The sequence below is a fragment of the Seriola dumerili genome, unplaced genomic scaffold (genome assembly GCF_002260705.1).
Source record: "Seriola dumerili isolate Sdu_G_001 unplaced genomic scaffold, Sdu_1.0 BDQW01000121.1, whole genome shotgun sequence".
NCBI classification, from domain to species: domain Eukaryota; kingdom Metazoa; phylum Chordata; class Actinopteri; order Carangiformes; family Carangidae; genus Seriola; species Seriola dumerili.
Window position 1 is genome coordinate 2,070,875 of NW_019174376.1, and position 11,355 is coordinate 2,082,229.

The window sequence follows — 11,355 nt, forward strand, 5'->3', positions numbered from 1 at the left end:
TCCTAGCTATTCTCATCATAGAAATGTATTGTGTTGTTAAAAAATCATATATCTATATCTGTAGATATATAGATATTATGTTATTACAGTCTGGTAAAGTTATGTGGGAGGGACTGGACTGTTTCTTGTTTTGGTTGCATGATATGAATATATGATGTAATATATGACACAGTTGTGTAGTGATTGTGTAGGTCTGTGAATCAATTAGAATTTTTTTTTCTCCTGTTATTTATGACTGGGCAGACAAAATGTATTTTGTGAGATTAAGCTACAACCCAAGGAAACATTAAAGCAGCAACATAGCAACTCAAATCTCCTAATACAACCATTAGTAATGACTAAATCTCATCTAAAGGCTGATCCAAATGACCGCACAGTTCAGTTTGGAGGCTTGTTTACACTCTGAACTCAGCTTGACAAGTGTTACAAAAAAAACACAAGACAAGTTAATAACAGGATGAAGGAGAAACAATATCTATATATGATCTATGATCTTTTTTTTTTTTTACTTTTTCCATTTTAAAAAAGGTCTGAACTGAAACCACAATTAATTAGAAAACAGGGACCATCATCATCATCACACTACTCTGAAAAAACCTAAACAAGAGGCAACCTAAATCTTGGATTGTAAACAGTGTTTTATAATGAATACAACACAGACGACGGGACTGACAAAATAAACAGACGGCAGGGGTGGAGAGGGAGGGAGGGGTGTAGAGAAAGTGTGCTGAACTACTCAGCAACAGCCACTCAAGTCGTGACGTGTTCGCGGTGCTTCCTGCAGCGCTTTAACCCGGGTCCTAGAGACAGTATTTGAGCTTTCTATTCGCTACTTGGCGCTGTTGCTATGGGGCTGTGCATGTTGAGCCGTGCACGTTGCACCGTGCATGGAAAACAGTTTGTGTGTGCTGAGTTTGGGATTAGGGCAGAAAGTGTCAAGAGCGGGGCGGAGAGCCCGCATCGAGAGTGTTACATGATGAAACGTGGTTGTATTTTGTTGTTGTTGTTGTTGTGGGCGCTGCTGTTGTTTACCTTCGTGATCCAACACTATAACTATCCTAGGATAACATGTAGGCCTACTGTATGGCTCCTTCTGTGTTTGAGAGGGTGACTTTGTTGAATTTAATGGTTTTAATCTCAAATTACATCACAAAGCCTATATTTTTATTAACAAGTTATTGTTTGTGTGTGGTCCTCAATGTAAATTTATTTAGACTTTAATCAATTCTGTGGTGTCACAAAACTATATTGTTCGTGTGAGCTTTCTGAATAGTGCATTTATGACAATATTATCCTTTATATCAGCAATGTGACGTTATAGGGACACAGTAGGTCTGTAAGTGCTGCTTCTATGGTAAAACTAACGTTTCAACAGGGACCGATTAGTGATTCTTTTAATCACCTTATATCTGTAAACACTATGATACTCATTAGTGACTGCATTGATTCTGTGGTGTCACAAATCTATAATGTTAGTGTGAACTGTGTAAATGGTGAATTTATTTTGACTCTATAGTTAATCATAGGATATTTATATCGGCAAAATGTGACACAATGAGGACTAAAGTTGGCCAATAAGTGCCAATTACGTTATTTTGAAAGTAACATTTCAATTTTCTATAGCTATATAGCTATTTTATATCTATATATCTTATAAGCGCCACGTGCATATTGTGTCTGCTTACCGGTGTTTTTTGTGTGTTTATCTGCCTATGAAATTATTGTTTTGGTGTGATGTGTCAGCCTATATTGTTTTTGTAAGATTCATTCATCCTTGTATTACAGTGATTTGCAGTACTAAAAAGCCAAATAAGTCAGTAGTTACTGATACAATAAGAAAGATATAGACCTATCAGAGGCAATAATATTGAATAAAAGTTTTTTTTTATCGCGGACTAATGAATTTCATCATTAACCTCTGAAAATATAACCGGACATCAAAAAGAGGGGAGGGGGGTGGGGGGCAGTCTGCTGCTGGATCCCACCCAGCACCACCACAGACGCTCCGCCGGCCGGGCGTGTTTTGATATCTCGCGGAGCTGCAGCAGAGCGCGCGGTATGAAATGACTGAGAATGTGACACCACTGTGCATGTGTTCTTAAAGTGTGTGGCATATTGCAAATACCTGACAATCAAAAGACATCTGTCCTACACAAGCGCACCACCCCAGTGGAAAAGAGTCGCTTCGAGTCGGTTACTTGTGTTTTTCCTCGTGGATTATTTACAGGTAAAGGAGGTGTGTAATGTCAGGTGCTACCGACCAACTTTAGACAGGCACCTGTAATCCAAAATCAGGTGAAAACAAGCGGCTGGCAACACATTTAATAAAAACGTCATGAGTAAGTAAGCGGTAAATGGATACATGAGACTTTTTTTCTTTTTTAAAAACCATAATAAAACAATTCATGAGAAAATCGATTCAGCCTTTGTGTTCCGGAAACAAACAATTCTTCGACATTAGATATCCATCCATGCATATATGTATATTTTTAGATTTTTGTTAGAGCCAACACTGTTTAATAAAACATGTTCTGATTCTGCTGGTGTTATCCCCAGCTAGAAATTGGTTGCCAAGCATTGCATCATTCCTTTCATGTGACTCCCATACGCCCCAAATTCGTCCTGGCCGTCTTATGACTGCATCACAATTGCTGCTCGTACAAACTATACAGGCTAGAGTGAGAACAACCAGCTGAAACGACACCAGACATACCCGCCTCAGTACTGATTTCGGGTCACTCCATTGGATGTCGCCAAGGAGAAGATCTTAACTCTGCTCTCCTGATTGGACGCTTGGGACGTCAGTGTTCACCCTTTGTGTTAGGTTGTAACGAATCTACCTTCCCATGCATAGTTCGGTTGGCCGCTCCCTCAATATAAACACCGCCGGGAGTTTCCGAAAAATCACATTCAGACGTCAAGACTGAACAATGGTTAACATGAGCTATCGCCAATTTTTACTAAACTATCCACATTCGAGTTCAAGACAGTCGAGAAGGCGAGCGAATAAAAGAAAAAGGGTAAGTTAAGATTCGTGTTAATAGTTTTGATTGGTAGTTAGTCGATGTTTTTCGGTGTTTCACGGAGTAACGGGTAGTTAACTTGAAGTGCTGTGGTGTACTGGAAAGAAAAAAGTGCATGTTTTTGGCAGATATCCCAGTGCCATTTTTAGAATAACAGTTGTCTTAATCAATCACAATTTACATTGAGTTGTTTTTATGTGTTGTCTGCTTCGTTTGCCAAGTTGTTAAGCGGACGTACAGCTAGCAAGTTTTGAGGTTTTGACTACGTGAGAGTGCCACACGTTTCAAAATAATTTTGTGAATTTTGCAGCTACTACTTCCAGTTCTAATGTTTTTCGGTGTCATTTCACGTGAACATTCATAACAGATTTTATTCTACTCCGTGTGTGTGTGTGTGTGTGTGTGTGTGTGTGTGTGTGACGTCTGACAGTGAATTGGTGGGGCTGTTGACTCGAAACTGAAAGGCTTATATTTTTGACAGCTGTATTTGTTTTTCACACTTTAACACAAATCCGTTTGGAGTAAATGTTTACCACTGAATGAATAGACGTTTATATTATTTTTGACTTTTTTCCTCCCAACCCACTATTTTCTTTTCTGTGTCGTTTCCTTTTGTTTCGCCCAGTCTTCCTGCTGGACTTACATTTCCATGACGTAATTGTCTTGGCTTAGAGTGGACATGTAGCCCCACTAAAAAAAAGAGAAAATATATATTCTGAATTTAACATAATTGCCCAATAAAATTAATAATATGTACATATTTACTAAACCAAAGTTTTAGTGCCTGTATGGTCGCTCACACACGGGAAGTTTAACATTTGATAGTAAGTTACAGGAGAATTTCCTTTTTTTTTTTTAAATCACTTTGTAACGTATTAATTAACAGCACTGCAAAGCTACACCTACGCAAGGATGTTCTTTTAATTTTTTCAACATTAGAAGGGTAAAGCGGAAATCCTTATTTATATGAAATGTTTCAGCTACAAGGTTTGTCTACAGTTATTATAGTAAATATGATGTCTTTTTCTAGACTTAATTTTTGTTATTAGTAAACAGGCTCTTAAGCAATTAAAAACAAGAAGAAAAAAAAAAAAAAAAAAAAAAAAAAGAGCAGCAGATGCGCCTGTCAGACTTGGAGAGATCAATATTAGGATTTACTCGTCGTTTTTAACCACTTGTTTATCGATCCCAACGTGTTTTGAGGACCGGAGAAAGCAGGGGGCGCAGTAGAGAACATTTTGGTCTTTGTTTACAAGAATCAAGTGACAGGAATTTTATTCCCCATCCTCATTGAAGCATTTTAACAATTACTGACTTTATTTGTTGTTTTATCATTATTTTAATTTTCAATTATTTTCCAAAGCAGTTTCATTCCAGGTGCCTTTTGTTTCCAAACTAAGCATGCTCTGTGTTTGTGCAAATCATCATCTTGATTCTGAAATCTCAGCAAATTTTTTCACATTTTTAAGACTAACCTATCAACTACTTTTTTTTTTTTTTCTTTCAGAATTGTTGGGACAAGCTATCTCCAACAAATTGGCATACTTGATTAACAGAGACTTTCTAAAGGTAAATTGGTTTTCTAATATTTGACATTCTGAGTGCTATGTGTTTGTGACGTTAAGATTTTGATTCAATCAATTTGTTCATTTTATTTGTCAACTGTTCTGGAAACTGAGTTATTCAAATTTTTAAACATCTTATTCAAATTCCAATATCAGCAATTTTGGTGCAGTACAGTAATTTACTCACTTAGTGTCACTGTTATTCCATTTCACAGTTAAGTGGATTACACAATGTAGTGTACATTGGTCTAGTTTTGTTTTATCATGGAGTATATAATTAGACAGATAAAGGCTTCTTGCAGCATTCTCAGTAATGATACACATGCACCATCCTTCATCCCTGCATACCTTTAAACCATAACCGTTTGCAGAGCAGTGACGAATAAAATGAACAAGGCGGAGTTACTGTGATGTGTCAGTCATCTAACGTGTATTTGCTCTGCCCTCTTCTCTGTCATCTTTCTCCTTTTCCCAACCCTCCTGTGTCTGACGGGTGCCCCCCTCAGGTCCAGTGTGAACCGTGTGGCCGAGTATCTGTGCGTTGCGACTGATTGGCGAGATGACTGCCGAGTGGCTACACCTGCCCCCGCCGTACCCCCCTGGCGTGGGGCCGTTGTGTGGTGCAGAGTTGGAGGCGTGGTATGAGGACCTGCAGGATATTCTGGGCTCCGACACGGGAGGGGCAAAACTGGCACGTGCCCCCACATGCACCGAGGTCAGTAGCTTGAAGAGCGAAATGGCTTTCACACCCACGATGAGTGTGAGTGTTTTCGCGCATCATGTTTTTGTTTAAGTTTTACTGTTTTGCGAAAAATCAATTCACATGCTAGGTGATGTGAAATTTATTTGTATTAGAGTATTTGACATGTTCTGACAGCTTTGTGAATTGTGTGTTCCGCTTTGTGTTTTTATAGAAGGAGCCGGAGTTTCTGGATGTTCTGGAGAGTTGTTCTCTGACATGGCTGACGGACGGAAGCCAGACGTGGGGCGAAGGTGTCCAGAGGGCAACAGAGGAGATCCACAACACCCAGCCCCTGCATCACACCTCATCATCATCCTCCTCCTCCTCTTCCTCCTCCTGCATGAGTCCAGCTGTTGCAGAAGAGCGGCGGGCGGATACTGAGAGTGGGAGAAGTGGAGATAGTTCGGCAGGAGGTGGCAGTGACCTGCTGCCTCCAGAGTTCTTTGAGTTGCTGAGTGAAGGAGGAGTTGGAATGGTGGATGCAAGCGGAGCCGTGATCAGTGGTGGCTATTATTACCACCACCATCAACACCACCAGGCTAATAATGTCCATCCTGCATCTCCTTCAGCCAGTGAGGAGGAACTGCCCTGTGTCCCCGATTCTCCATCCTGCTCCTCCTCTGCCTCCCAGTCGCCGTCTCAGAATTGTTCCTCCCCCTCCTCACCTGTCTCTTCTCCCTCCGTCTACCCATCCTCCCGCCTGGGAAAACGCAAGAGGACCACCAGCGAGAGGACCAATGGTGCCTTGTCCTCTTTCGCCTCCTCCACACAGCGCACATCCTCATCTTACTCATCTGCCAAAAAGAGTCGCAAAGAAAGAGAACAGGAGAACGAGAGGAAGGTACAGGAGCTGACGGAGCAGAACGAGCGCTTGAAAGCGGAGATTGAAAGGCTTGGAGAGGAGGTACAGAGGACACGTAGAGCCCTGATAGAGAGACTAGTCAACACCAGGAAATGAGGATGAGGAATAAAAGATGACAGGTCCTACAGAATTGGAATAAGCAGTGGTGGGGAAAGGTGTAACATGGTAGTCACATGAAATGCCTCTTAGACAGAAAAGGATGGAAACCAAAGATATAATTTTATAAGAGAGGATTTTTGAAAGAGAGAGCTGAAGAATGCAAGAAGAAGGAAAGTGATGAAAGTCAAGACAAGAAAAGGCACAGAGAGAAAGGGCTGCAACAGCATTGCGGCAAATAAAAAGACACAGCATGTATAAAGGAAAAGGAAGAACAGACAGCTCTAAGTGCAAATCATGCAGTGGTTCTGACGAATGTTTGTCATTTTTAAGAATGCCTAATACTAAGTTTCATCACATAGAATGATAGAAATAACAGTTGTGCGCATTTGATGATTTGTATGTAGGACAGAAAGGAACTTAATTCAGAGAGTGCATTTCATTGTCATCCGTTCCCACCATTTTGCAATAAATTGTAACTCCTACTTTAAGGGCTGCAATCTGGCTAGCAGAGATTATTTGCCCCAATTTGTGGAGAGTTTAGGAGCTCAGGAAAAGTTTGAAAGTGCCCAGTGCAGTGTGAGAATGAGAGAATGTTTTTTTTTTTTTTTTTTTTTTTTTTTGTTTTTTGGGAGAGAATTCAGACTCTTTCTTACTTTTTTAACCCATGGCTTGTGTGTGTGTATTTAGATAAAGCAAGTAGAACCCGGCTATACTTTCTAAGCTGACCTTTTCTATCAATATGGGAATTTTTGGTAGAATTATTAAGTTCTACCCTGATTTACTATTTTTATACAACGCTGTAATATATACAATTGTACTGTAACGGCTTGTACTGTAATATGCCAACATATTCACTGTTATTTTCTCATTGTAGTCAAATAAATTGTTAATCGTAGAATAATATGCATGGCTTTTTATCACTGATGGCATCAAATACATGTATTTTACCATACCGTTTATTTTATCCTTCATTGTAATCCAAAATTTGCAATAAAAGAAAAAAAATTGTGCAATTTTTTTGTGTCATGTTATATTTATTTGTTTACTTTGTTAATGACCTGTATATGACTGGTTGTTTTTGGAGAAAATGGTGTAAACTGAGGTAATTGAGAAAGGGGGAGGGGAGAGTACAGACATATTTTGGCTGAACTTAATTTATTTTCTGGATCCAAAAAGGGTATTTGTAGCAAATGGCAAAAAAAGGGGAAAAAAAACCAAAACAATTTTCCAGAGGATATATATATATATATATATATAAAAAAAACATCTTTAAATGCGCAACACACCTTCCAATGCTAATATCGTATGCTGACTTTATCACAGGGAGAGTATAAAATCAGTTTCTTTTGGTGTAGGGATTTGGAAAAATCCCTCCATTCTGTAGCTGTATTCATTTGACTCTCTCTTTGTGTGTTTTCATTTCCCCATCGGCCTATCCAGCATTTCATTAGTCCTCAGTGCCAATACCACATTGTCTTAGATCCTGTCACGGCTTTGCCTTAAGCTAATACCCTCATCTCTCTTAGTGTACATCTTGTTCCCATTCTCCACTATCATACCTAAAACCATTCTATTCTTCCCTTCCTCTGACTAACCTCCATCATTTTCCGTTTTTTTTCCTGTCTCACTTCTTCTTGCTCTTCTGAGGTGCAGGCTCAGGGTTCTTCCCCTCAGCCACAGCCAGTTGTTTCTTTAGGTCCAATAGTTTGGCCACCTCTGCTGTGATCACGGCCTTTTCTGCCTTCTGGGCTTTGAGTGCTCGCACCTTGTCCCCCTGTGATAAAGAAAACAGAGTGTAATTGATTTCTCACACCTAAATCTGATTCAATTAAATACTTCCTCTTATATGGAAAAACAGATTCGATGCGGTCAAATAGTAAACAGTTATTTAAAGCAGAAATTTGTGAGTTTAGAATTACACGCATCGGTCTGGGATTGGAAATATTGAGAGTTAACCATCGTATTCCCAAATATTTCAACGCTGTATTTATAGTAGAAAAGTATAACGTAAAATCCAAAGATTAAAATTTGTAGAAAACAATTTTCATTTTGATTCATAAATTACAAATGTACGCATTACAATTACAAAGTAAAATACAGAATAAATGTATCTTATAAAATTAGCCGTTATTTATTTCTGTGGCTGTTTGTTGCGTGCGTGATTTGATTTTCTGAGACTTTTTCGTTCATCACGGAAAATGGCATCCGCTTTGTTATCCAGTTATGAAAATGACGATTTGATAAAAAACAATGCAATTTACAATACAATATTGTTCTAATAACAGATTATTGATTCCAAAATAACTTAAAATATAAGAATTAGGTTTGCAGTTGACAGATCAACAGTGTGTTGCCACCAACCAACGATCTCACCTGCTCAGCCACAGCCTGAGTGAGCTGCTTGGCTTTTTCTGGGTCCACTCCGTTCACCGTCGCCACCTCAGCAGCAGGAGCAGCAGGAGCTGGCACAGCGGCAGGCTGAGCGCTGGCAGCGCTCTGAGCTGTCGTCTGAGGGTGGAAACAGACACATGAAGATGTTTGAGTCTGAGGCGATTTGATGGTTATTATTTCAAGAAATTTCTTACATCATTTCAGACAATAACACTCATTACTCAAAATGTCTATGGGATTTTATGAGTCACGATGTGTGAATGGACAGTGAATCACACTGGACACACAGAGATGAGTAAAAATTCAAAACAAGAGGACATTAGATGAGCTGCTAGCGTTAGTGAAGGCGTGTGGTTTGACACAGCGGCACTGCTGTGGACTCGAACACAAGCAAATACCGCTCAATACCTTTTTTTTAGGTGGTTCATCTTCAGGCTAGAGGCAGGCGGTTGAGAAGAAGGTTTAGAGAGGAATTATTTATCTATATGATGGATCCTTGATACACAATTTAAACATTTATAGTGTGTTTGGTCGTGTCATGTTTCAAAAGGCAGTTACTCAAATTAAGTACAAATTATCCTGACGACAGTCTGACAGAGGCCTCTGAACGGTTATACATTATCAATTCATTCTTATTTCATTATTCATAAATAGTCAACCTATATTACTACAAGACCTGACTGAATGCACAGACCATTAGGCATCATAAACATCAAATACCTGCTGTCCACCAAATCTTTTCTTCAAAGCTTCGATCTGGTCCACCTCCAGCTTCTGGAACAACGGACTAACCTGGGAGTAAAACAGGTAGGCAGGGGGAATAAAAGGTAGAAATTCAAAAAAATATATGCACGAATATTTAAAAAATTTGCAATTGTGGATCCAGCCCAAGGCCGGCGCAGCTGGAAAATTTAACATGGGAGGCTCAGCGCTCGTCTTTGAACAAAGAGGATTATGCAAGTAAGTAAGTAGATAACTATGTATGAGAAATTTGCAGTTTCGATCAGGATCTCCAATGCAGGATTACACTGATGATAAAGGATGCGGTTTGTCAGAGAGGTTATGTGCATATAAGCATTATGTAGTCTTTATTGTGACATTAGTTTGCTGCTCCTTGTTTGGAGACCTCGGTCACGAATCACGATAGCCTTGGAGACTGAATGTAACATTGGCAGCCTGCTACAGACACAGGCCACCACAATTAAGCCTGAAGGGACAAGTGGCCTGAGAGAAACTTGGTGTTCGAAGGCTGAGGCCTAGAAACACTATTATTCTTACATGTGTGTATGTGTGTTCACACGACTACAATGTCCTCCAGAGTACTGAAATATTGACTAGACTGTTGCATCCTCATTGTATCACCCAGCGTCAACATACCGGACATTACACGGTTTTGTGTGTCTGCGCATGTATGAACTGTGTCTACTTTTCCAGTTCATACTCACAGTGCCGATGCGGTGGCCCGCTCTCAGAGTACAAACAAAGGTGCCAGTCCCTTGCAACATGGTATTGATGCACGACTGAGGGGCGTTGAGTTGATCCCTGATGGTCTGGCTGACCGTTGGCATGTAAGGCAACAGCATCACTGACAGCAAGCAGGCGATATTCACAGAGACACCAGTCACGGTGCCCGCACGCTGCCTGAAGGGGGCAAAAAGAAAAGCATCAGTCAGTCAGTTGAACCAATCATGAGTCTAAATCTTTAAATTATCCTGACAATGGACAAAGATTTTAATTGCTGATATTATACATAAATATTTCGCTCTTCTAAAAACTGATCTTATTTCAGTCTCTGCAAGGTCAAATTTAATTTTCCCGTGTTCAGAGATACATGATCGTGAATGAATTAGTAATTTTTCAAAAGGTATGTAGCTAATCTCTCCTTTAATGTAGAATGATAATTTACACACACAAACACACACACACACACACGGCTAACAAAGAGCAACACTGAGATCCATCTACCATGTAGACAGACAGAGATTGAGTTTTCTGGTCAAGGCCATCTCACCTTTCTGTGTCTCCCCCCTTGATCTTTTTCCAGGGTTCATTGACCTGAATGTACTGGTTGCCATGGCGAGAGATGTTCAGGATGTGTTTCAGAGCATCACGGATTCTGGTGGAACATTAGTACGACAATGACAGCAGCTGTTAATCTTGATTTAAGGTAGTTGTGTGAACAAAATGCATGGTACAGAATTCATTTAAAATTAAGTGTAAGTACAAATATGGGTTTATCCAATCATGTTTTACCTTTAGTGTAGAGATACATTTTAAGATGATCGACTGACACTTTAAAACCAGTAAAATAAAACTGCCAATTTTTGATCATTTTAATAGTTTCAAATCACTGAATATAACTAATTGAAGACAAGCAGAATTTTACTTCTTAAAAGTCATTTCAACTACATTGATAAATTTCCCTCTAAATCCCGACATCATCCCTCTCTCATTGCTTTTGACACACATGTGATTCGACTGGTCTTACTTGACTTTGTCCATGAGCTGGATGTACTGCTGCAGCTCCCAGCCCACCAAAGCCAGGAGCTTCTTATCTTCCTGCTGTAGCTCCATCGCAGGCACACAACCCTCAAAGAACTTGGTGACAAACATGCCAGCTCTGGAGGAGAGGGGGGGGGGGTGAAAAAAGCAGATTTAAAAAAAAAAAAAAAA

The 11,355-nt window shown here is 39.7% G+C and overlaps 2 protein-coding genes across 3 annotated transcripts in view; one reads left to right on the plus strand and one right to left on the minus strand.

The window, feature by feature from the left end:
* The first annotated feature begins 2,816 nt into the window (after window positions 1-2,816).
* Window positions 2,817-7,546, plus strand: ddit3 (DNA damage inducible transcript 3). Its single transcript, XM_022748267.1, has 4 exons — window positions 2,817-3,020; window positions 4,531-4,592; window positions 5,095-5,303; window positions 5,503-7,546. The coding sequence occupies exons 3-4, from the start codon at window positions 5,148-5,150 to the stop codon at window positions 6,286-6,288; spliced, it is 942 nt and encodes a 313-aa protein (XP_022603988.1). The 5' UTR covers window positions 2,817-3,020; window positions 4,531-4,592; window positions 5,095-5,147; the 3' UTR covers window positions 6,289-7,546.
* The window catches only part of mars (methionyl-tRNA synthetase), a 19,064-nt gene continuing 15,039 nt past the window's right edge, over window positions 7,331-11,355 (minus strand). The window contains exons 16-22 of one of the 2 annotated variants that reach the window (XM_022748265.1): window positions 11,171-11,302; window positions 10,694-10,798; window positions 10,128-10,323; window positions 9,403-9,474; window positions 9,091-9,117; window positions 8,665-8,799; window positions 7,640-8,065 (exon numbers count right to left, since the gene is read on the minus strand). In XM_022748265.1, coding sequence (XP_022603986.1) covers window positions 7,916-8,065; window positions 8,665-8,799; window positions 9,091-9,117; window positions 9,403-9,474; window positions 10,128-10,323; window positions 10,694-10,798; window positions 11,171-11,302 — 817 coding nt within the window. In that variant the 3' untranslated portion in view covers window positions 7,640-7,915. Of the gene's footprint in view, window positions 8,066-8,664; window positions 8,800-9,090; window positions 9,118-9,402; window positions 9,475-10,127; window positions 10,324-10,693; window positions 10,799-11,170; window positions 11,303-11,355 lie in introns of both variants that reach the window. The other variant, XM_022748266.1, reaches the window with a different exon arrangement.

What these genes read in the sequence shown, in the direction of transcription:
- ddit3 (XM_022748267.1), top strand. Translation starts at nt 5,148, where the DNA reads ATGACTGCCGAGTGGCTACACCTGCCCCCGCCGTACCCCCCTGGCGTG. An exon ending in GTGCCCCCACATGCACCGAG is followed by an intron (nt 5,304 to 5,502) that starts GTCAGTAGCTTG and finishes GTGTTTTTATAG; the next exon opens with AAGGAGCCGGAGTTTCTGGA.